This window comes from Schistocerca piceifrons, chromosome 2 (genome assembly GCF_021461385.2).
Source record: "Schistocerca piceifrons isolate TAMUIC-IGC-003096 chromosome 2, iqSchPice1.1, whole genome shotgun sequence".
Taxonomy (NCBI): Eukaryota; Metazoa; Arthropoda; class Insecta; order Orthoptera; family Acrididae; genus Schistocerca; species Schistocerca piceifrons.
In genome coordinates, this window is record NC_060139.1 from 953715641 (window position 1) to 953742069 (window position 26429).

The 26429-nt window shown below is 43.9% G+C and overlaps 1 protein-coding gene across 1 annotated transcript in view; it reads left to right on the forward strand.

The window, feature by feature from the left end:
* Positions 1–26429, forward strand: part of LOC124777229 — a 146863-nt gene that overhangs the window by 80358 nt on the left and 40076 nt on the right. The window contains exon 5 of the mRNA XM_047252554.1: positions 18209–18398. Within this exon, the coding sequence (XP_047108510.1) occupies positions 18209–18398 (190 nt within the window). The remainder of the gene's footprint in view (positions 1–18208; positions 18399–26429) is intronic.

The window sequence follows — 26429 nt, forward strand, 5'->3', positions numbered from 1 at the left end:
ACTAGCAATCGAGATGACAGGCATCTTATCCGCATGGCTGTAACGGATCGTGCAGCCACGTCTCGTTCCCTGAGTCAACAGACAGGGACGTTTGCAAGACAACAACCATCTGCACGAACAGTTCGATGACGTTTGCAGCAGCATGGACTATCAGCTCGGAGACCATGGCTACGGTTACCCTTGACGCTGCATCACAGACAGGAGCGCCTGCGATGGTGTACTGAACGACGAACCTGGGTGCACAAACGGAAGAACGTCATTTTTTCTGATGAATCGAGGTTCTGTTTACAGCATCATGAAGGTCGCATCCGTTTCTGGCGACATCGCGGTGAACCCACATTGGAAGCGTGTATTCGTCATCGCCATACTGGCGTATCTCCCGGCGTGACGGTATGGGGTGCCATTGGTTACACGTCTCGGTCACCTCTTGTTCGCACTGACGACACTTTGAATAGTGGACGTTACATTTCAGATGTGTTACGAGCCGTGGCTCTACCCTTCATTCGATCCCTGCCAAACCGTACATTTCAGCAGGATAATGCACGACCGCATGTTGCAGGTCCTGTACGGGCCTTTCTGGATACAGAAAATGTTCGACTGCTGCCGTGGCCAGCACATTCTCCAGATCTCTCACCAATTGAAAACATCTGGTCAATGGTGGCCGAGCAACCGGCTCGTCACAATACGCCAGTCACTAATCTTGATGAACTGTGGTATCGTGTTGAAGCTGCATGAGCAGCTGTACCTGTACACGCCATCGAAGCTCTGTTTGACTCAATGCCCCGGCATATCAAGGCCGTTATTACGGCCAGAGGTGGTTGTTCTGGGTACAGATTTCTCAGGATCTATGCACCAAAATTGCGTGAAAATGTAATGACATGTCAGTTCTAATACAATGTATTTGTCCAATGAATACCCGTTTATCATTTGCATTTCTTCTTGGTGTAGCAATTTTAATGGCCAGTAGTGTACATTAAATAATACACTCAAAACAGTAGCTTACGCTCGCTGTACGTGAACATACAAGGACTAAGATGCTGCCTGACGAAACCAGAATTATTACACACCAGAGCCACTCTGATGTCACCACAAGAAAATATAGGGATACCTTACAACACACACAACCTGGGGTGTACTGAGACCTCTGCTTTCTATAACATACAGTAAATAATTTAAAAACAAAGATGACTATATTAAAACAGTGTTAGATATCAGTCACAAAAGCAGCAGACAGTGCAGAGGCTACAAAACCCAACGTAAGGAAACCCCGCCCAAGAGCTATACAGTAAACAATACACCCAAAAACAGCTTAATATCTCCGTGAGCAAACTCACAAGGACTAAGGTGGTGCCTTACAATACCGCAGTGTCATAATAAAAGCCAGATTTAGAAAATACCTCTTCACGTAAAATATGTCACTTGGGAAGAAACACACTTCAGTACAATATATAAGCATTAACACCTTTTAATTTAAAAACGTCTTAAAAGCCCAAGGCGTATTGACTTACACACCAACATGAGAGGTTCTGTAAACAATTTGGGAATGTTAAGCAGCATAAAAATCACCAAGAAATACTTAAAAATGTATTCACAATATTGTGCTGTGCCGACCATATTTGGTCAAAAACTGTGCCAGAGCCGCAGGTGGACGAGAGTGTAATGTGTTGCAAAGCAAAACATAGCCGACTGGCGTATATTTTAACCGAATGCGGTCGATACGTTACATTAATGTTGAATGACCCTTGGATTGTTATCCATGGAGAGTGAAATGAGACATCAGGACGACTGTAGATACGATTAATTAATTTTTATTCCATCCCTCAGCCATAGAGGCAACGGCCTTGCCGCCGTGGATACACCGGTTGCCGTCAGATCACCAAAGTTAAGCGCTGTCGGGTGTGGCCAGCACTTGGATGAGTGACCATACGGGCCGCCATGCACTGTTGCCATTTTTCGGGATGCACTCAGCCTCGTGATGCCAATTGAGGAGCTACTCGACCGAATAGTAGCTGCTTCGGTCAAAGAAAACCATCATAACGACCGGACAGTGGACCACGAATTGCATTCCAGGACGTCGCTCCGGGTGTCATAGACCCCTGGCGTAGGCTGTGATACTGAGATGAGAATCCTTTAGTACATGACTGGCTTAGTACTTATAGGATCCAGACTATGTTCAAATGATTCAAATAGCTCTAAGCACTATGGGACTTAACATCTGAGGTCATCAGTCCCCTAGTCTTAGAACTGCTTAAATCTGACTAACCTAAGGACATCACACACATCCATGCCCAAGGCAGGGTTCGAACCTGCGCCTGTAGCAGGCAGACTATGTTCGTTTTGGGGTTAAGGCAATTACTCCAAACACTCCCATGGCGGCAAGCCAGGAGAGGCTTCCATCTTCCATCCTTCTGCTAACGTAATGCAGCATCGGCTGTTGTTTTATCGCACCCGACTGGCTCCACTCCGCAACGCCAGTCGGCCGTGTTTTGCGTTGCTCCTGCGGCTTGCTCTGTTGCGACTCACGTCTGCTCTGACGTATTTTTTTACTGTATACAGTCGATACGCTACAAAAGTCTAGGGCGATGTCTGGACAGACAAATGCCGGCGTAGTCACGAGCGGTCGTGGCCATGGCACTCACCGATTCATGGAAGACTCACAGTTGACAGGACGAAAACTGCGAACATCTTCTCGCATACACAAGAACGTGTCCCGCATGTCTCACATCAATATCTTACCCACTACACGCCACCATCAGCGCCTCACAAGTAGACGCAGCAATTTCACCATCGCAAGCCCTGCCCCGCCTCGAAGCCCTGCTAGCCACACACTGAGGTCCACTACACGTCCTGACAGCCTACACAGACTTCCGCATTCTCGGACAAAGATCAAATTTAAAGTCGTGACGCGACTATTTATCGTAGCACGGCTGAGAGACTTATGTTTGTGACTCTGATGTACCAACAATTGTGAAAATGGTTTCTTCTGCATATGGAAACAGTTTTACTGCTTTTAACAATTTATTATAAAATTTGCGTCAGTTTTCTCTTACGCGTCAGCTGTGGACGCTCATTTCTTAGGTTACACGATTTAGATCCTGAATTTCCTGCGTTGCACAATTATGAACTTGTTTGGCTCGAACTAGAGCAAACAAAGTTTCGTGCTGCTGTACAGTTATGTAACAGGCCATGTTCTCTACTATTTACTAGCTATTTCTTGTTCCGTAAAAGAAACGTTAATCTTTATTAAATACCTGTAGGTTTGAAGAGAATTGTTACTGAACAGCCATCCAGAGTTAATTGTCAATCTATACAGCAGTTCGGCGATTTGGTACTTTCTAGTTGGCTACGTTATGTACCGGACCAATACTCAAACATGGAACCTCCACCTTTCACGGGTAAATACGCTACCGAAACGGTTTTGTGGTGTGATGTTTCATACGTCTCATGGTCCTTAGGAAACCCAATGAATGAGAAATGCGTAGCTAAACGCTGATACATTCCTATAGTTGACTTCATTACATCTACGCGTTCAACAACGTCTGTACTCCACTGACGGTGTGTGGTGGAGAATACTTACGGTACCACTTACTGATCCTCTCTTCCCTATTCCATTCACGAATGGCGCTTGGAAAGAATGTTCGATGGTAAACCTTGTTCTAATTTCTCGAATTTTCACTTTGTGGTCACACACACTCGGAGTAGTGAAGCAACTTGAATCACTTAACAAAGACAAGTCTTCTGGTCCAGACTGTATACCAATTAGCTTCATTTCGGAGAACTCTGATGCATTAGCTCCATACTTAACAATCATATACAACCGTTCGCTCGACGAGAGATCCGTCACACCAATATTCAAGAAAGGTAGTAGGGGTAATCCACTAAGTTACAGGCCCATATCGTTAACGTCGATATGCAGCAGGATTTTAGAACATATATTGTATTCAAACATTATGAATGACCTCGAAGGAAACCGTCTATTGACACACAGTCAACATGGGTATAGAAAATATCGTTCCTGTGAAACACAACTAGTTCTTTATTCACATGAAGTGTTGAGTGCTATTGACAAGGGATTTCAGATCGATTCCCTATTTCTGGATTTCCGGAAGGCTTTTGACACTGTGCTACACAAGAGGCTTGTAGTGAAATTGCATGCTTATGGAATATCGTCTCAGTTATGGGACTGGATTTCCTGCCAGAAAGGTCACAGTTCGTAGTAATTGACGGAAAGTCATCGAGTAAAACAGAAGTGATTTCTGGTGTTACTCAAGGTAGTGTTATAGGCCCTTTGCAGTTCCTTATCTATATAAACGATTTGGGGGCAACAATCTGAGCAGCCATCTTAGGTTGTTCGCAGATGACGCAGTCGTTTATCGACTAATAAAGTCATCAGAAGATCAAAACAAATTGCAAACCGGTTTAGAAAATATATCTGAATGGTTCGAAAATGGGCAGATGACTCTAAGTAACGAGAAGTGTGAGGTCATAGACATGAGTGCTAAAAGAAATCCGTTGAACTTCGGTTACATGATAAATCAGTCAAATCTAAAGGCCATTAATTCAACTAAATATATAGGTATTACAATTACGAAAAACTTAACTTGGAAGGAACACACAGAAAATGTTGTTGGGAAGGCTAACCAAATACTACGTTTTACTGGCAGAACACTTTCCTCTTTCAGAATACTGCTGCGCAGTGTGGGATCCTTACCAGATGGGACTGACGGAGTACATCGAAAAAGTTCAAAGAAGGGCAACACGTTTTATATTATCGTGAAATATGAGAGTGTCACAGAAATGATAGAGGATTTGGGCTGGACATCATTAAAAGAAAGCCGTTTTTCGTTGCGGCGGAATCTTCTCACGAAATTTCAATCACCAACTTTCTGCTCCGAATGCGAAAATATTTTGTTGTCACCGACCTACATAGGGAGAAACAATCACCACGATAAAATAAGGGAAATCAGAGCTCGTACGGAAAGATATAGGTACTCGTTCTCTCCGCGCGCTATACAAGATTGAAATAATAGAGAATTGTGAAGGTGGTTTTGTAAGTAGCCTGTTCAGGTTTTTATATTGGTAACGCCATGTAGCGCTCTGTATGAAAATCACTGGCTGTGCTGTGTGCAATCTGTGGCTGGTTGGCATTGTTGAAATATTCTCTATTGTAGTGTTAGGCAGTTGGATGTGAACAGCGTTAAGCGTTGCGCAGTTGGAGGTGAGCCGCCTACAGTGGTGGATGTGAGGAGAGGGATGGCAGAATTTTGAGTACGGACGATCTGGACGTGTGTCCGTCAGAAAGAGTAAATTTGTATTATTGGATATCATGAACTGATACATATATATGATGGCTTTTGAACATTATTAAGGTAAATACATTGTTTGTTCCTTATCAAAATCTTTCATTTGTTAACTATGCCTATCAGTAGTTAGTGCCTTCAGTAGTTAGAATCTTTTACTTAGCTGGCTGTAGTGGCGCCCGCTGTATTGCAGTAGTTCGAGTAACGAAGATTTTTGTGAGGTAAGTGATTCATGAAAGGTATAGGTTATTGTTAGTTCAAAAATGGTTCAAATGGCTCTGAGCACTATGGGACTTAACTTCTAAGGTCATCAGTCCCCTAGAACTTAGAACTACTTAAACCTAACTAACCTAAGGACATCACACACATCCACGCCCAAGGCAGGATTCGAACCTGCGACCGTAGCGGTCGCGCGGGTCCAGACTGTAGCGCCTAGAGCCGCTCGTCCACCACGGCCGGCTATTGTTAGTCAGGGCCATTCTTTTGTAGGGATTATTGAAAGTCAGATTGCGTTGCGCTAAAAATATTGTAGGCCTATGTCAGTTTAGTGATGATCAGAATACGTAAAGAGAGAAATGTCTGAGTACGTTCAGTTTTGCTCAGCTGTTTGAAAATCAAATAACGTAAGAGGTTTATCAGCACAGTAATTCGCTAATTTTTCTAAGGGGACGGCTCAGTTTGATGATCCCTCTGCCAGGCACTTGAATGTGATTTGCAGAATATCGATGTACATGTAGATATAGATTGTAATTGCGCAAGACGTATGTGGGAATAAGTAATATAAGGAGCGATCAAGAAGTTTCCGTTTGATAGCGTTGCTGCAGCGCACCTGAAAAGTAGCGCGACTCAGATGCATGTGTGTAAGCACCGACGTGCGTGCAGTAAATGCGCAAACGTGAACTTTGGCGACATTATTACCAAATACGCCCAAACAGGACCAACGTGATGTTATTCTTCCTTGGCTGCCGCAAGACAAAGACCGGTAGACATCCACCGCAGAATAAAGAAAGTTTATGTTACAGCATGTCTATCGAAAACCGCCGTTGTGGAATGGTGCGTCAAGAGATGCTGCCACTTCATGACGACGCACATCCCCACATCGCAAATGCCGTAATGCTGAAGTTACGCCAACTCTTGTGGGAGTTACTCGACCTCCCGCCCTATAGCCCTGATCTCTCCCCATCCGATTACCTCAAGCTTTCACTCCCTTAAGAAAGGTCGTGAAGGGCCGACGATTCCTGTTGTACGATGTGTGCAGCAGGCAGTTACGGACTTCTTCGCGCGGCAGGTCATGGTGTTTCAGCCTAATGCGTCAATGTGATGATTGCCTCAATCCTCACTGCGATTTTTTTTGGATTAGGATGCCAATTCTGTACTGTTCGGCCTTTGAAAGGAAACGTTTTGGTCCCGCCGTAATGTAGTCCTACTCTTCGCGATTCTGACAGTAAACTTCTCCATGCCACACAAACCCCCTCCAGTAGTGACTGCTAATGGAGTTTCTTAAGCGTGCCTGTAACACTCCCGCGGCGATTAGACGACCACATAAAAAAAGTGCCGATCTTCGATCGATATTGCCCGTCTCTTGTGTTAATCCATCCCAGTAAGGGTCCGAGGCTGATAAGCAATACTGGAGAATGAGTTCTACATCTACATGATTACTCTGCAATTCACATTTAAGTGCTTGGCAGAGGGTTCATCGAACTACAATCATACTATCTCTCTACCATTCCACTCCCGAACAGCGCGCGGGAAAAACGAACACCTAAACCTTTCTGTTCGAGCTCTGATTTCTCTTATTTTATTTTGATGATCATTCCTACTTATGTAAGTTGGGCTCAACAAAATATTTTCGCATTTGGAAGAGAAAATTGGTGACTGAAATTTCGTAAATATATCTCGCCGCGACGAAAAACGTCTTTGCTTTAATGACTTCCATCCCAACTCGCGTATCATATCTGCCACACTCTCTCCCCTATTACGTGATAATACAAAACGAGCTGCCCTTTTTTGCCCCCTTTTGATGTCCTCCGTCAATCACACCTGGTAAGGATCCCACACCGCGCAGCAATATTCTAACAGAGGACGAAAGAGTGTAGTGTAAGCTGTCTCTTTAGTGAACTTGTTGCATCTTCTAAGTGTCCTGCCAATGAAATGCAACCTTTGGCTCGCCTTCCCCACAATATTATCTATGTGGTCTTTCCAACTGAAGTTGTTCGTAATTTTAACACCCAGGTACTTAGTTGAATTGACAGCCTTGAGAATTGTACTATTTATCGAGTAATCGAATTCCAACGGATTTCTTTTGGAACTCATGTGGATCACCACACACTTATCGTTATTTAGCGTCAACTGCCACCTGCCACACCATACAGCAATCTTTTCTAAATCGCTTTGCAACTGATACTGGTCTTCGGATGACCTTACTAGACGGTAAATTACAGCATCATCTGCGAACAACCTAAGAGAACTGCTCAGATTGTCACCCAGGTCATTTATATAGATCAGGAACAGCAGAGGTCCCACGACGCTTCCCTGGGGAACACCTGATATCACTTCAGTTTTACTCGATGATTTGCCGTCTATTACTACGAACTGTCACCTTCCTGACAGGAAATCACGAATCCAGTCGCACAACTGAGACGATACCCCATAGACCCGCAGCTTGATTAGAAGTCGTTTGTGAGGAACGGTGTCAAAAGCTTTCCGGAAATATAGAAATACGGAATCAACTTGAGATCCCCTGTACAAACTGTTTTATAAGCAACTTGCTTCGCGGTTTCCCTAAGATTCTTCCTATGAAATGAAATGATCGTATGGCAATGTTGGCCGGGAGGCCCCATTCGGGGGAGTTCGGCCGCCGTATTGCAAGCCCTGTTTAGGTGACGCCACATCGGCGACTTGCGAGTCAATGATGATGAAATGATGATGAAGGGCACACAACACCCAGTCCCCTGCCGGGAATCGAACCCGGGCCCCTCTGCGTGGTAGGCAGTAACGCTAGTGCTACGCTACGGAGACCGGATGGTTCTTCCTATAAATCTCAATCTAGCATCCGCCTTTCCTAGTTTTGATTCATGTGGTCATTTCAGTTCAAGTCGCACTATGTGGTTACCCCTAGCAATTTTACAGCAGTCATTGTATTGATAAGTTTTCCAGCAGTAGTGCAATTGCGCAGTAGTGTATTTCTTCTTGTATGTATGAGCATTTTGATACATTTATGTACGTTCATGGTCAACTGCCAGTCACTGCACCAGTCATCAATTCTCTACAGACTTCTTGCAGTTCGCTAAGATTTTCTGAAGTTGGTACCTTCTTAATGACAAACGCATCATCTGCGAACAGTTTTAGGGACCTTCCGAGTGACCTACTGGATCGTTTATATTAGGTTGGTGTGTAAGTTTGTAGCGTTTTTCGCCGCCGGAGTGGCTGAGAGGCTCTAGGCGCTTCTGTCTGGAACCGCGCGAGCGTTACGGTCGCAGGTTCGAATCCTGCCTCGGGCATGGATGTGTGTGACGTCCTTAGGTTAGTTAGGTTTAAGTAGTTCTAAGTTCTAGTGGACTGATGACCTCAGAAGTTAGTGCTCGGAGCCATTTGTAGCGTTTTCCGATAACTTTGCTGAACACAACAGGTACAGAATGAGATTTTCACTCTGCAAGCGGAGTGTGCGCTGATATGAAACTGCCTGGCGGATTAAAACTGTGTGCCGGACCGAGACTCGAACTCGGGACCTTTGCCTTCTGCGGGTAAGTGCTCTACCATGTGAGCTACCAAGCACGACTCACGCTCCGTCCTCACAGCTTCGCAGGAGGTTCGCAGGAGAGCTTCTGTGAAGTTTGGAAGGTAGGAGACGAGATACTGGCAGAAGTAAAGCTGTGAGGACGGGGCGTGAGTCGTGCTTGGGTAGCTCAGATGGTAGAGCACTTGCCCGCGGAAAGGCAAGTCTCGGTCCGGAACACAGTTTTAATCTGTCAGGAAGTTTCAAAAAAGTGTTCAAATGTTTGTGAAATTTTGTGGGACTTAACTGCTTAGGTCAGGTCATCAGTCCCTAAGCTTACACACTACTTAACCTAAATTATCCTAAGGATAAACACACACACCCATGCCCGAGGGAGGACTCGAACCACCGCCGGGACCAGGAAGTTTCACAATAGGTACAGCTAACACAGACTTTAGTCGTCAATAATATGTTCTCCTTCACTATTTATAACAGTCTGCCAATGCTGCGGTAATTTCTCGATTCCGCGACTGTAGATATCATGTTATTTTGAGGCGAAGAACTCATCGAGCTATGTTCGTAGCGCATTTTCATCCTTGAACGTTGTTCGATAGAGAGAGTGGAGAAGGTGAAAGTCTGATGGTGCAATATCAGGTGAATAAGGTGGGTGCGAAAAGACTTCCCAGTCCAACTCCTGTATAATGTTTTTTGTCAGTCTCGCAGCATGCGGGCGGGCGTTGTCGTCGAGTCCCACACTTCAAGCAGTCTTGCTGGTCGTTTTCATGGATTGCGTCTGCAAGACGACTCGGTTGTTGACAATAAATGTCAGTAGTGGGAAGCAATTCGTAGTAGGCCTACACCACACCGTCGCTGTTCCACCAGGTGCATAACATTATCCTTATGGATGCATGCAGGTAATTTATATGGGGAGTTGTTGCTTTGTTTGGGCTCAACCGTCTTTATTTTCCTTATGTTAGCATAAAGACACCATTTTTCGTAACCTGTAACGATACAGGATAGGAATGGTCGTTGTTGTTCACGTGCCAATAGATGACTAGCAAACAGAGATGCAGAAATGGCCACCCACTGATTTCTGTGATTTTGGTTTGGTGCATGCGGTACCCACACACCCGATTTTTAATCTTTCCCCACTGCATGCAAATGTTGCACGGTGGTGAAATGATCACAGTTCATCACATTTGCTAGTTCTCGAGTACCCTGACGTGGATCATTGTGGATTAATGCTTTTAAGTCATCTTCATCAAACTCGATAGTCTTCTTGAACGTGGAGAGCCACTAATGTCAAAACCAACCTTCTTCAAACAAGGAAACTTTTACTTGCTCTTTCTAAAGGCATTATCCCCATACATGTCGTAGATGTTTGTGGCTGCCTCCATTCTCTAGCGTCCACAGCTCCATTCACTATCTCCAAAAGACAAAATGGCAATATGTGAACTCAAATAGCAACAATGAACTAAAAATAAAAATGACAATCTATAAATAAACCCATAGATAGCAATAACAACATACAAAACAAAAACGCTACGAAGTTATGCACCAACCTAATATATATTGTAAAAACTAACGGTTCAAATGGCTCTAAGCACTATGGGACTTAACATCTGATGTCATCAGGCCCCTAGACTTAGAACTACTTAAACCTAACTAACCTAAGGATATCACACACATCCATGCCCGAGGCAGGATTCGAACCTGCCACCGTAGCAGCAGCGCGGTACCGGACTGAAGGGCCTAGAACCGCTCGACCATAGCAGCCGGCAAAAAGTAACGGTTCTCTTCTCTCTTCTCTGGGATGCACCCTAAATCACCCTAAGATTTGTTGATTTTTTTTTTCCAGTTAAGATCGACGAGTTGAGTTCTGTGTACAAGGTAGTCTTGTATCCAGTCGCAAATCTTGTCAGATATTTGTGTGCTCGTATTTTTTCCCTCTAAACCTCGATGAGAAACTGTGCGAAATGGCTTCTTGAAGTCAAGGAACACAGAGTCAACCTAGCGCCCATGTCTACAGCGCTGGGGGAACAGAGCGAGCTGAGTTTCACAAGATCTCTATTTTCGAAATCCAAGATGACTTATGCAGAGGAGATTTTAGTTCTCTAAAAACGTCATAATAGGTGAGTGATATAGGCTTTCAGTTACGTGCATCTACGATAATGCTACTAGAAACGGAGCAAGTTCTTTCACGTAATCACTATAGAATATTAGAGAGATCTCATCTAGTCCATGGTGAGTGGTATAGGCTTTTAGTTTCGTGCATCTACAATAATGCTTCTAGAAACGGAGCAAGTTCTTTCACGTAATCACTGTAGAATATTAGAGAGATCTCATCTAGTCCATGGTGAGTGGTATAGGCTTTTAGTTTCGTGCATCTACAATAATGCTTCTAGAAACGGAGCAAGTTCTTTCAGGTAATCACTGTAGAATATTAGAGAGATCTCATCTAGTCCACATGGCTTTCCACTTTTAAGCGATTGTAACCGCTTTTCTGTTCCGCGATCACTTATCTCAGCATGTGCAATTTGGGCATTTGTATGATGACTGAAACGGGGAATCGTATTATGAGTCTCCACAGTGAAACCGTTTTGACCACACTGTCACTGAGTGACTGGGTAGATGAATTCGACATGCTTAGCGATATTAAGACAAAAACTTTTACTGAGGTGGGTTCGCAAAACTTTACTTTCATTGAATGCTTCTCCCAGTGTTCTCCTTACACTGATTCTTGCATCGTTCAGCGTTTGTTTTTCACCTGTATTTTGATTTCCGTTAAATGTGCGACGGAGCTCTGTTAGACAGTGGCGAGTTTTATCGCATACTAAGTAGCTACCAAAAAAATTATATTTGGGCAGTTTCGCAAACGATAAATGTGTCTTCTGTGAATATTAGGCGACTGCAACTAGCTACTTGGCACCACGTAGCATGCCGTTAATTGCCATGAGCGCATTATATTTTATTTCTTTGTAAGTTGATGGTTCTCCATGCAGGCTAATGTAATCTGTCAAGAAGTCCATAATCTAGTATCAAACAAAGGAAGATATGCACTGCGACAATGTTGAATAGACATCTTGAAACGGTACAGTAGTTTCCGCTCTATAAGCAGCAGGATCCGCTGCTCGCTCGCACCGGGAAATAGAAACAGAGGCGGCTCCGCAGCCAATTTTATTACACGGCGCGGCCGGCCGCGGGTGCAAGAGAACCCATGTGGACGGGTGGAAAGAAACGTATCAGGCTTCATAATACCTATTTATATGTGTTGTGTATTATGCATTTCTTGCACGTGAATATGAATCTGCAGATGATCTTTCCTAACCTCCTCACACATTTCCGTAAAGCGGGGCCAAATCTCTGTTGGGAAGTAGTTCTGTAGTATAGTAGTGCCAACCTTACTCCTGGGTAGGGGATCAGAGAGACAGCACAGGCAGGTAAAAGTCAAAGACTTTCCAGTGTCACAAGATTTGGGGTGGAGAGGTTGGTCACGGCAAAGTGGTTCGACCACCCCCTCCACCGGGGCCCAGGAAGACCTCCGGGTGCCCGCCATATTCAAGGAGGGTTACAGAAGACGAGTAAGTGAGCAGACGTGCCCTCTGTCCGTCTGTCTCAATGTTCACGCATGGAAGAGAGGAATTTGAATATTTGTACAAATTCTTTTATTTCCAGCTTCGGATTGTGTAAGGAAATGAATGCGCTCGTTTAATTCCGGAAATTTGACCCCCTGTGTTAAAGTATATGGTCCCCAGTTTGCCCGTTATCCCCCTCACATAGTGAATGTCCTATGTAAAATATTGGGAGACTTTGGTGGTATACATTTGGCCAACGCAATTCCGTCTTACCCGTAGAAATGTGCGTGCAGATTAGTATATAATATACCCGAGCTATAAGTTGTAAAATTGTAATATCTGTAAACCGAAACACTTGCTGCGATCGCTGTAAAGTCGAGTGATAATGTTTAAAATAAATAAGTAATCAACTGTCATCAATCTTTAACACACCTTAAAAATCACAAAGAAGTCAAGTTAAAGGAACTTATTTAAAATAAAAGCTATAGAATGCAGGGACCCACACATCAGCGTGTGAGCCCTCCAGCCCCTTGCCTAGTATCGTACAGAAAGGGCACGCTCTCTAGGTAGCGCGCTCAAGTTCCCCTCCCCAGTTATCCGTTGCGCAATTTTCATTCAGGGCTTGACGACATCAACTTTCATCTGGCGTCCCTAGGCAAGGAGGTTAGACGGTAAACTTTCAATCTCTTTGAAAGTCTAGAAATAAGGAACCCATCTGGTTTCCTGTATTCGCATTGTACCCTCAAGAAACTGACGGAGTTTCGAAACGGTCAGTAGTGTTTCATTCAGTTCGTAACAGTCAAATGTAGTAGTGGCATCTAAAACAGTGATTGGCAACATTTTAGTACCGATGCGCCGCATTCTCAGTACATGACTATCGTGTGAGCCACACGAATTTCCAGCTCAATATTTTGAAGATTTTAATCAAATAATAAGTTAAAATTCAATAAACTTTGTAGTTTTATTGGAATATTGTTAACCGTTAGGTTAAAATGATACCTGTGTACTAATTTAGTGAAGTTAACATGTTAATTATTTTAAAACTCAGTTTTGTTCCAGAAGGAAAAAATTAACAACATTAATATAAATGCTTATCTATCTACTGATTGTAGTATTATTTGGGGATTAGGGATAAAGAAACAAGTGCAAGTTGAAGGTTGTAACGTATATGCAACTAATATGTGTGTAGCTACAACAAATATACATACGTTCGTTAATGAAAAGTGACTCGATAAGGAACCTGACATATCAGTAAACGGAATCTAACCTGATTGACACTGTGTGCGTCTTGTCACTTAAGCCCTCAGCAGATTGTTACATGAAAACTTAAAACTAGTATTTGGGTAAGCTATTTGACTGCGTATTTGAATATGAAAAACTACACGAACAAATGAACCTCTAACAATAGATACCTAAGCTATCTGACTGCGTTTTTAAACAAGAAATTACAAGTGATACAGAATCTGACTTGTGGAACGGAGTTTACTGGATTAGAGTACATGACATGTTGTAGTGTGTCAAGGTCTCTGTTTTGCATTCACCTCTTTAGATGACTACCCTTTGCCATGTGGGTTACAGCAATGCGCAGCAGCATGCAGCAGCAGCGACTAAGCATATTGTTACTAAGAATGAATTTACACTACTGGCCATTGAAACTGCTACACCAAGAAGAAATGCAGATGATAAACGGGTATTCATTGGACGAATATATTATAGTAGAACTGACATCTGATTGCATTTTCACGCAATTTTGGTGTATAGATCCTGAGAAATCAGTACCCGGAACAACCACCTCTGATCGAAATAACGGCCTTGATACGCCTGGGCATTGAGTCAAACAGAACTTGGATGGCGTGTACAGGTACAGCTGTCCATGCAGCTTCAACACGATACCACAGTTCATCAAGATTAGTGACTGGCGTATTGTGACGAGTTAGTTGCTCGGTCACCATTGACCAGACGTTTTCAATTGGTGAGAGAGCTGGAGAATGTGGTGACCAGGGCAGCAGTCGTACATTTTCTGTATCCAGAAAGGCCCGTACAGGACCTGCAACATGCGGTCGTGCATTATCCTGCTGAAATGTAGGGTTTCGCAGGGATCGAATGAAGTGTAGAGCCACGGGTCGTAACATATCTGAAATGTAACGTCCACTGTTCAAAGTGCCGTCAATGCGAACAAGAGGTGACCGAGACTTGTAACCAATGGCACCCCATACCATCGCGCCGGCTGATACGCCAGTATAGCGATGACGAATACACGCTTCCAGTGTGCGTTCACCGCGATGTCGCCAAACACGGATGCGACCATCATGATGCTGTAAACAGAGCCTGGATTCATCCGAAAAAATGACGTTTTGCCATTCGTGCACCCAGATTCGTCGTTGAATACACCATCGCAGGCGCTCCTGTCTGTGATGCAGCGTCAAGGATAACCCCAGCCATGGTTTCCGAGCTGATAGTCCATGCTGCTGCAAACGTCGTCGAACTGTTCGTGCAGATGGTTGTTGTCTTGCAAACGGCCCCATCTGTTGACTCAGTGATCGAGACGTGTCTGCACGATCTGTTACAGCCTTTTATTGGTAAAACACGCAATTTGTAATTTTCGCATCTATCTGGAGATTGTAATCCTTACGTCCCCACTTTTCTCACGATGTCATTGAGCATATCATTTTTTCTAAAATCCACATGACTTGTTCTTTTTCATTATTTGGAATTACTGTTGCACTGCTCAATCTTTTACACAGAAGAGCCAAAGAAACTGGCACACCTGCCTAATATCGTGTAGGGCCACCACGAGCACGCAGATGAGCCGCAACACGACGTGGCATGGACTCGACTAATGTCTGAAGTAGTGCTGGAGGAAATTGACACCATGAATCCTGCAGGGCTGTCCATAAATCCGTAAGAGTACGAGGGGTTGGAGGATGTCATCTGAGAACCACGTTGCGTGGCATCCCAGATGTGCTCAATAATGTTCGTATCTGGGGAGTTTGTTGGCCAGCGGAAGTTTCTAAATTCAGAAGAGTCTTCCTAGAACCACTGTGTAGCAATTCTGGAATCGCGGGGTGTCGCATTGTCCTGTTGGAATTGCCCATGTCCGTCGGAGTGTGCAATGGACATGAACAGATGCAGGTGAAATGTGTGTGTGAATTTCTAAGGGACCAAACTGCTGATGTCATCTGTCCCTAGACTTACACACTACTTAAACTAACTTATGCTATGAAGAACACACCCATCCAGACCGAGGGAGGACTTGAACCTCCGGCGGGAGGAGCCCCGCAGCCCGCGACATGGCGCCTCAAAACAGCGCGGCCACTCCGCGCGGCGATGCAGGTGATCAGACAGGATGCTTCCCTACGTGTCACCCGTCAGAGTCGTATCTAGACCTATCAGGGGTCCCATATCACTCCAACCGCACACGCCCCACACCATTACAGAGATTCCATCAATTTGAACAACCCCGTGCTGAGATGCAGGGCCCATGTTTGTTGGTGGTTAGTTCCTGTGGGATCAAATTGCTGAGATCATCGTTCCCTAGGCTTACGCACTACTTAATCTAACTTAAATTAACTTAAGCTAAGGACAACACACACACACGTGCCTGAGGGAGGACTCGAACCTCCGACGGGGGGAGCCGCGGGAACCGTGGCAAGGCCCATAGACCACGCGGCTACCCAGCGCGGGTGCTGGTTCCATGGATTCATGAGGTTGTCTTCATACCCGCACACGTCCACCCGCTCGATACCATTTGATACCAGACTGGTCCTACCAGGCAATATCTTTCCAGTCATCAGCAGTGCAATGTCGGTGTTGACGGGACCAGGTGAGGCGTAAAGCTTTGTGTCGTGCAATCATTAAATGTACACGAATGGGCCTTCGGCCCCGAATGCCCATATCGATGATGTTCCGTTGAATGGTTCGCACGCTGATATTTGTTGATGGCCCAGCATTGAAATCTGCAGCAATTTGCGGAAGGGTTGCACTTTGTCACGTTGAACGATTCTCTTCAGTCGTTGTTGGCCCCATTCTTGTAGGATCTTTTTTCGGCTGCAGCGATGTCGGAGATTTAATGTTTTACCGGATTCGTCATATTCACAGTACACTCGTGAAATGGTCGTACTGGAAAATCCGCACTTCGCTCGTGCGCTGACTATAACACCACGTTCAAACTCACTGAAATCTTTACAACCTGCCGTTGTAGCAGCAGTAACCGATGTAACAACTGCGGCAGACACTTATTGTCTTACTTAGGGGTTGTCGACCGCAGCGCCGTATTCTGCCTGTTTACACATCTCTTCATATGAATACGTGTGCGTATACCAGTTTCTTTGGTGCTTAAGTGTATCATCTATTTATACTTACACTGTACATGTGTGAGCCAAGTTTTTTCGTCTTCTATTATATACATTATTTATTCGTCTATCAGATTTATGTCGATTTTGAAAAGCACATGAAAATGGCTTAACGTAAAAGCCGAGGAGGAAATTAATGTTTAACGTCCCGTCGCCAATGAGGCAGTTAGATACGGAGTAGAAGCTCGGGTTAGGGAAGGAAGTGGAAGAAAATCGCCTTGCCCTTTCTAAGAAACCACCCTGGAATTTGTGCGAAACGTTTTAGGGAAAAATCAGGATTTCCGGACATGGGTTTGAAAGGCATCCTCCCGAATGCGATTCCAGTGTGCTAACCACTGCGCTACCTCGCCCCATGTAAAGACCGAAATCGGTGGTGGACTCAGTAAAGTTCTCAGTAGCACTTGGTGCGGTTTTCATTAATCAAGCAGACAGTTAAGGTATCAGCACTCTTTCGAACGTGGGAAAAACTATTAAAAACTAAAAACAACCAAAAATATAGATTTGTGTGTACTAACGTCTACTTGAACATACCACATTCCTGTTACTTGCAGCTATCTTATCTTTTTGATTAATTTTGTCTTGATCTGTAAATAGTCATCATTTCTTAATGAAATATTTGAATGCTGACAAGGATGTGCGGGTGCATGTGTGTGCCTGTGTGTCGAGATGAGTCTCGAAGATCTCATTAAGTTGACATTTTGTTCGCAGTTGTGACACTTTTTAAATTGTTATTAATTTATAGTTATTTGTCTTTTATGTATTTTTTCAGTTTGTGTACGTGTTTTTAGTGATTTGTATGTGACCTGCATAAAATTGGTATTCAACTGATCATTGCATCCTGCTTTTTAACGTGACATATAGTGCACTCTGCAACTATGTTTGTAATCAGGTACACCTACACATTAGAAAGACAGTAGACTTGGCGCCATCTTCCTGTCCTGGGTCTCCCGTGCACATGAACACCCCAATACCGTCACTAGACAGTTCGACGCATCCAAGTGCGCTAGCGGTTTCACACTGACAGACGGCGGGCCATACACATCTCAGGCGCGAGCTTTCTGTGTGTAATGTCACAGTCTTCATAGGACATGTGTTTTCCACCTACATGATAACTGCTTGGCGATGTGCTGCTCACTATAAAATTACATTGTAAACATACGTAATGTCGATATGTCAGTGTCTCACAACAGCCTCTCTATACTAATAACAACAACTTGCATCGCATATCACCATTAAGTCAGGTGATTATATCAATCTTGTCAACAGGTATTTACTCGGGATGGACTCGAGACGGACACAAGCTCCACGTTTGACCGTGTCAGCGGAGTGATGAACAATCAGTCTGATACACTGGATGTGAAGATAAGTTCAGTGCTAAAGGAGGATTCGGGCATCTACTTCTGTTTTTTCCCCGGTGTGGCAAACGGCCGACACACGATACATTTCTCTGTCGTCGGTAAGTTTGTTTGAGGCTGGAATGACCAGTTAGGTTAGAAATATTAAATTATTATTTTATAAAAGCAGATATTTATTTTCAGTCTAGTATACTCTGCACTTAGTTGATTAAGTTATGTGAGATTTCATTATTTTTTAGCCCTTTACAAAGAATCTTCGCAGTTCTTGTTCTCAGAGAAGATACGTCCTTCAATAGATGATTTTTTTCTCAGCTCTCAAGCAGTCGTTTGTGATTAAGATTCAGCTAAAACATCACGCGAGTCTAAATCTGTGGACAGGGTGGGTATTAGAGTAGTACGAAAGAGCGCTTGTGCCGTTCGCAGCACGGCGACTGTTGTGTGAACAGCCGCATCTTCCTGGTGTACCAGCACTTTTCTCTTGGTCACGTCGATTCCAACATTCTGTGGAAGCAGACGAGTAATGTTACGTACTAAGGACTACTTTTTTGTCGATTTAGTTACAATCGGTAATGATCATACCCTGATTGTATGTAAAAACAAATGCCACCAATTTTCCCCTCGACAGTAGGGTTTTCATATTTTCTTGTGCAACTTCACTTTCATTCCCATTCTATTTTAATTACATTTGTGTGAAGGTTGTAGTTGTGGATTTACCAGGTGGTTATATTTAAAGTGCAGTTACTCACACTTCATAGTGTAATTATCGTATGGCATCGAAACTTTATAGATGTTCCATTGCACTAATGCAGAAGAGGTTTACGATGGGAAAAGAATTAGTTCCAATTTTGGCCACCACGTGCAAATCTGGCGCTGTGAATGCAAGAAAGATGTACGGCAATGTTCCATATGTAATGAATTAATAACAGGACATGGGCAGAAAAGGTCAAATAAGTAAGAAAGACACAAGTTAATTTTATTATTAACCGCCACTTAACACAGTTTGTTCAGTCTGAGCCTCGTAGACGTCGACGAAATGCTGTACAGCGCCGGAGTTGCGCCTGGTGACCATAAGTGGAACCAATTTTTTTCCAGCGTAAATCGGTTCCGCATTAACGTGTAAGCAAACCTACCAGGTTTCACTACCATACGGTAATTACAACCCATACTGGGTTTCCGTGAGTAGCTACACGTCAGTTATAATCACGTGGTACGTTTCGTCTAGCCACTGTAGAAAGCCTTCAGAATATGCAAAGCTTTCGCCATACAAGATTCCGGAATGTTCCTCCTCGAAATCAGGTTTGTAGTCAACAAATGTGATACACATCATGGGTGGTCCCAAGTTTTTCATACGCACATTGTAGTTTATTGTATTACATACCCGTTATTATAGGATGTTTATAATCGCTACAGTCTCGTCAGTCTCAAGGTAACTTGCCAGTAAACCGCTGGAAAAACAGTAGCAATTTTCATAAAGTTTATGAGGGTCTAACTGCATAATGTGAACTCTGAATACAAAGATATTTTAGGACAATGAAAGTGTTTTAAGGATGAAGATTTTGGTATAAGAATAATCACAATAGCTTTGATATAAACTTTATTATATAAACATTTATGTCGGTCAGTAATTTAAAATTTTTCCTGCCAATCTATGTTCGAAGTCTATAGACTTATCAACTAGATGCTTAAAACTTTGTGATCACATTTTTGTTATTGTTATCTAACAAGCAGAATTAAATCAAATGATTTCAATCAATAGTTTTTATAATATAAATACATAAATTACACAATCAAAATTAAGGTAATTTTTTATAATTAATAAGGGTATATTTTTCCTCCTGGTGATAGTAAGCTGGTGCCTGTAGCCTACTTTTCTCCAAATGGTATCCTGAAATATCACCAAAAATTTCAGACCTCTAGCTCAAATTGTTTTTTTTTTTGCGTAAAACAAAAATGTCAGGAAATTTGATTGTTGGGAAATTCAGTTTAAAGGTACATTTCATCTGTTACTCACCTCTTTTGTTCTTAGAGCCCTCCAGTTGCATTATATTCTTGGATTTTGTGTTCCTCATCTTCTCTCTTCCTTTTCTAGCTCTTCTTTGCTGTTGTGGCCTCTTTAGTTGCCTCAAGAGCCTTCGGCCACTCTCAAGCAATCAATTGCCATCAGTGCTTGTCTCATATTGCAGCCAGGAGTTGGTCCCAACAACTCTAAAGCATCACATCTGCTAACTGACCCCAATTATTAAAGAATATAACTGCACCTAATCTCATGGTGTTGGAGCCGGATGGGGAATATTTCATTTCTCAAGAACTCTAAAGAATTACATCTGCTGACTGACCCATCATTAAAGCAAGTAACTGCATCTAATGCTCGTACTCTCATGGTATTGGGGCCAAGTGCGGAATTTTTCGTTTCACGGTTTCCCTGATTATTCCCGACTTTGAGCCAATTACGGAATATTTCGTTTCACGGCTTCCCTGTTTGCTTCCCCACATCTAATGCGCCTAATCTCATGGAATTGGGACCAAGTGCGGAATTCTTCGTTTCACGGCTTCCATGATTATTACCGACTTCGAGCCAATTACGGAATATTTCGTTTCACGGCTTCCCTGTTTGCTTCCCCACTTTTAACAAGCGACACTGCTAGTTTTGCAGTCCGGGGGTGATATGTTACAATACAGCGTCACCGGTCTATTGCGGTCTAACTGTGTTGGTGAGGCAGTAAATTTCCTCCGTCACTGCAATTCGCTTTGGAGGTGTGGCGGTGGGACTTGTAGTCCCGTACCACCCTCTGACGGTGATAGTACTGCATGAGTCAGGCAGAAAAATTTTGCCCAACATGGACAGGTGAAAGTGTGGCGGTGGGACTTGTAGTCCCGTATGCCAGGGCACTGGTCGTGACGACTGCTAGTAAATACCAGATCCGTTATAACGCGACCAGTTCAAACAAGAGACAGCGAGAGAATCGCATACATTAAACGATTCACGAACATCTGCAGAGTCAAAGCAAACTAAGCTACTGGGCTAGAAGGTGCGTATCTTCTCTTCGTGTTTGAAAACATGCGACATAAATGACCCTAACTCCTCACTGCCTTCACTTACAAGCTTAAAACTTTTACACCGCCAAGCGACCACAGACCTTAGTACGTGATATTAATTTCAACTCGATACACCCTTACTTTGCTAGGGAAAAACGCTCTCACAGACGCAAATACAAACCGAAAAACGAATTAAAGGAACTCAGAGAAAAGCTGCTTTTTCGTCTATTGTAATTACAAATTAAACTCTTTCCGTTACTTTCCTTCAATTGTACTGTGAAACCTTGTTTCTTTCCGCGTCTCACGCTTCTAGGTAACGCAAATAATAATGACTCCATTTGACATCCGACCGCAGCGGAAACACGGTCGTTGACATATACAGGCATATATTTAAATTTGTTTTAAAAGATGTTCCCGATGACTAAATCGATTCATTTAACTACCATTTTGTTCATAAAGCTCTAAATATTGATTTAAGATGGCAAAAAAAACTCGTATTTTTGAAGCAGATTCACTAGTAAGTGTCTACATCTACATCTATACTCCGCGAGCCACCTTACGGTGTGTGGCGGAGGGTACTTATTGTACCACTATCTGATCCCCCCTTCCCTGTTCCATTCACGAATTGTGCGTGGGAAGAACGACTGCTTGTAAGTCTCCGTATTTGCTCTAATTTCTCGGATCTTTTCGTTGTGATCATTACGCGAGATATATGTGGGCGGTAGTAATATGTTGCCCATCTCTTCCCGGAATGTGCTCTCTCGTAATTTCGATAATAAACCTCTCCGTATTGCGTAACGCCTTTCTTGAAGTGTCCGCCACTGGAGCTTGTTCAGCATCTCCGTAACGCTCTCGCGCTGACTAAATGTCCCCATGACGAATCGCGCTGCTTTTCGCTGGATCATGTCTATCTCTTCTATTAATCCAACCTGGTAAGGGTCCCATACTGATGAGCAATACTCAAGAATCGGACGAACAAGCGTTTTGTAAGCTACTTCTTTCGTCGATGAGTCACATTTTCTTAGAATTCTTCCTATGAATCTCAACCTGGCGCCTGCTTTTCCCACTATTTGTTTTATGTGATCATTCCACTTCAGATCGCTCCGGATAGTAACTCCTAAGTATTTTACGGTCGTTACCGCTTCCAATGATTTACCACCTATGGCATAATCGTACTGGAATGGATTTCTGCCCCTATGTATGCGCATTATATTACATTTATCTACGTTTGGGGAAAGCTGCCAGCTGTCGCACCATGCATTAATCCTCTGCAGGTCCTCCTGGAGTACGTACGAGTCTTCTGACGTTGCTACTTTCTTGTAGACAACCGTGTCATCTGCAAATAGCCTCACGGAGCTACCGATGTTGTCAACTAAGTCATTTATGTATATTGTAAACAATAAAGGCCCTATCACGCTTCCCTGCGGTACTCCCGAAATTACCTCTACATCTGCAGATTTTGAACCGTTAAGAATGACATGTTGTGTTCTTTCTTCTAGGAAATCCTGAATCCAATCACAAACCTGTTCCGATATTCCGTAAGCTCGTATTTTTTTCACTAAACGTAAGTGCGGAACCGTATCAAATGCCTTCCTGAAGTCCAGGAATACGGCATCAATCTGCTCGCCAGTGTCTACGGCACTGTGAATTTCTTGGGCAAATAGGGCGAGCTGAGTTTCACATGATCTCTGTTTGCGGAATCCATGTTGGTTATGATGAAGGAGATTTGTATTATCTAAGAACGTCATAATACGAGAACACAAAACATGTTCCATTATTCTACAACAGATTGACGTAAGCGAAATAGGCCTATAATTATTCGCATCTGATTTATGACCCTTCTTGAAAATGGGAACGACCTGCGCTTTCTTCCAGTCGTTAGGTACTTTACGTTCTTCCAGCGATCTACGATAAATTGCTGATAGAAAGGGGGCAAGTTCTTTAGCATAATCACTGTAGAATCTTAAGGGTATCTCGTCTGGTCCGGATGCTTTTCCGCTACTAAGTGATAGCAGTTGTTTTTCAATTCCGATATCGTTTATTTCAATATTTTCCATTTTGGCGTCCGTGCGACGGCTGAAGTCAGGGACCGTGTTACGATTTTCCGCAGTGAAACAGTTTCGGAACACTGAATTCAGTATTTCTGCCTTTCTTCGGTCGTCCTCTGTTTCGGTGCCATCGTGGTCAACGAGTGACTGAATAGGGGATTTAGATCCGCTTACCGATTTTACATATGACCAAAACTTTTTAGGGTTCTTGTTTAGATTGTATGCCAATGTTTTATGTTCGAATTCGTTGAATGCTTCTCTCATTGCTCTCTTTACGCTCTTTTTCGCTTCGTTCAGCTTTTCCTTATCAGCTATGATTCGACTACTCTTAAACCTATGATGAAGCTTTCTTTGTTTCCGTAGTACCTTTCGTACATGATTGTTATACCACGGTGGATCTTTCCCCTCGCTTTGGACCTTAGTCGGTACGAACTTATCTAAGGCGTACTGGACGATGTTTCTGAATTTTTTCCATTTTTGTTCCACATCCTCTTCCTCAGAAATGAACGTTTGATGGTGGTCACTCAGATATTCTGCGATTTGTGCCCTATCACTCTTGTTAAGCAAATATATTTTCCTTCCTTTCTTGGCATTTCTTATTACACTTGTAGTCATTGATGCAACCACTGACTTATGATCACTGATACCCTCTTCTACATTCACGGAGTCGAAAAGTTCCGGTCTATTTGTTGCTATGAGGTCTAAAACGTTAGCTTCACGAGTTGGTTCTCTAACTATCTGCTCGAAGTAATTCTCGGACAAGGCAGTCAGGATAATGTCACAAGAGTCTCTGTCCCTGGCTCCAGTTCTGATTGTGTGACTATCCCATTCTATACCTGGTAGATTGAAGTCTCTCCCTATTACAATAGTATGATCACGAAACTTCTTCACGACGTTCTGCAGGTTCTCTCTGAGGCGCTCAACTACTACGGTTGCTGATGCAGGTGGTCTATAGAAGCATCCGACTATCATATCTGACCCACCTTTGATACTTAACTTAACCCAGATTATTTCACATTCGCATTCGCTAATAACTTCACTGGATATTATTGAATTCTTTACTGCTATAAATACTCCTCCACCATTGGCGTTTATCCTATCCTTGCGGTATATATTCCATTCTGTGTCTAGGATTTCGTTACTGTTCACTTCCGGTTTTAACCAACTTTCCGTTCCTAATACTATATGCGCACTATTTCCTTCAATAAGAGATACTAATTCAGGAACCTTGCCCTGGATACTCCTGCAGTTTACCAATATTACGTTGACTTTTCCTGTTTTTGGTCTCTGAGGACGGACGTTCTTTATCAACGATGATAATGTCCTCTCTGGTAAGCCGTCAGGTATTTTATCGTTTCGCCCAAGGGGGGGTCCCTCTAACCTAAAAAACCCCCGTGTGCACGCCACACGTACTCTGCTACCCTAGTAGCTGCTTCCGGTGTGTAGTGCACGCCTGACCTGTCTAGGGGGGCCCTACAGTTCTCCACCCAATAACGGAGGTCGATGAATTTGCAACCATTATAGTCGCAGAGTCGTCTGAGCCTCTGGTTTAGACCCTCCACACGGCTCCAAACCAGAGGACCGCGATCGACTCTGGGCACTATGCTGCAGATATTAAGCTCAGCTTGCACTCCGCGTGCGATGCTGGTTGTCTTCACCAAATCAGCCAGCCGCCGGAAGGAACCAAGGATGGCCTCAGAACCCAAGCGGCAGGCGTCATTCGTTCCGACATGTGCTACTATCTGCAGCCGGTCACACCCAGTGCGTTCAATAGCTGGCGGAAGAGCCTCCTCCACATTACGGACGAGACCCCCCGGCAAGCACACCGAGTGCACACTGGCATTCTTCCCCGACCTACCCGCTATTTTCCTAAGGGGCTCCATAACCCGCCTAACGTTGGAGCTCCCTATAACTAATAGGCCCGCCCTCTGTGACTGTCGGGAGCCAGCCGGAGAATCGGCCACTGGCCCAACAGGCGAGGCATCCTGTGGTGGCTCGGAAACGATGTCATCACCACTAGGAAGCATCCCGTACCTGTTGGAAAGGGGTAAGGCAGCTGCCACGCGGCCAGATCCCACCTTCGCCTTTCGGCCAGGCACGCGCGAGCCCACCACTGTCCGCCATTCACCCTGGAGTGATGGCTGACCGGTAAGATGCTCACTGCCGGAAGACGCAGCGACATCAGGGGTTCCATGCGATTCCAAGGCCACCGAAGTAGGCATAGGTCTCACCACAGTTGCCCCAACGCCACTACGAGCCGACGCCTGCGCCTCGAGCTCCATGAGCCTAACAGACAAAGCCTCCACCTGCCCCCGAAGAGAGGCCAATTCTCCTTGCGTCCGCTCACAACAACCACAGTCCCTACACATGACTATGTTTACCCTACAAGCGAACGGTGTCCTCAATGTTATGGACCTCTGTCGCTATACCTTCAATTTTGTCAATTCTTTTTGCCCTAAAAAACATCATTAGGGTGCCAGTAGCATGGAAAATCTGCGTATGTGCAAACTGTGGGGGCTGTTTTGGTCTCATCTTTCTCACTACCCGACCGATCACCAGCTTCCACAACAACCAGGGGTTACATTCCCTAGTCACCTCATCGTGTGTTCATTCAGAACCATCGCTATTCATAAAACAACAGATTCTTCTCCCTGTCACTATTCAAGTTTTACTTCCTTCTCTTGCGAAATTTTATATCAGTTTCATGGCTATATAATGTGATTTACGTACTGTGAATGCCAATAATTGTATCCCACGTACTGTCACTGAACTTCTTCCAGTCGTGGATTAATTTTCTGGGGTCTGCATTACCTCACTTCGATCAAAATAAGATCGACTTTCATGGGCCAGATACTTTCAACGTCATCGCCATTAATTCCAAATAATAGATCCCAATGAAAACGCAATTGCAAGCACAGTTTACAGTATCTATTATCTATGCTGCATGAGACAGTCTGGACGTAATAACTGCTGGAATGGTGGTGTGTGGTCGGGGGAATTACATAAAATGTCAAACGGACAGTTGTGCATCTTCCTTAGTTGCAACTA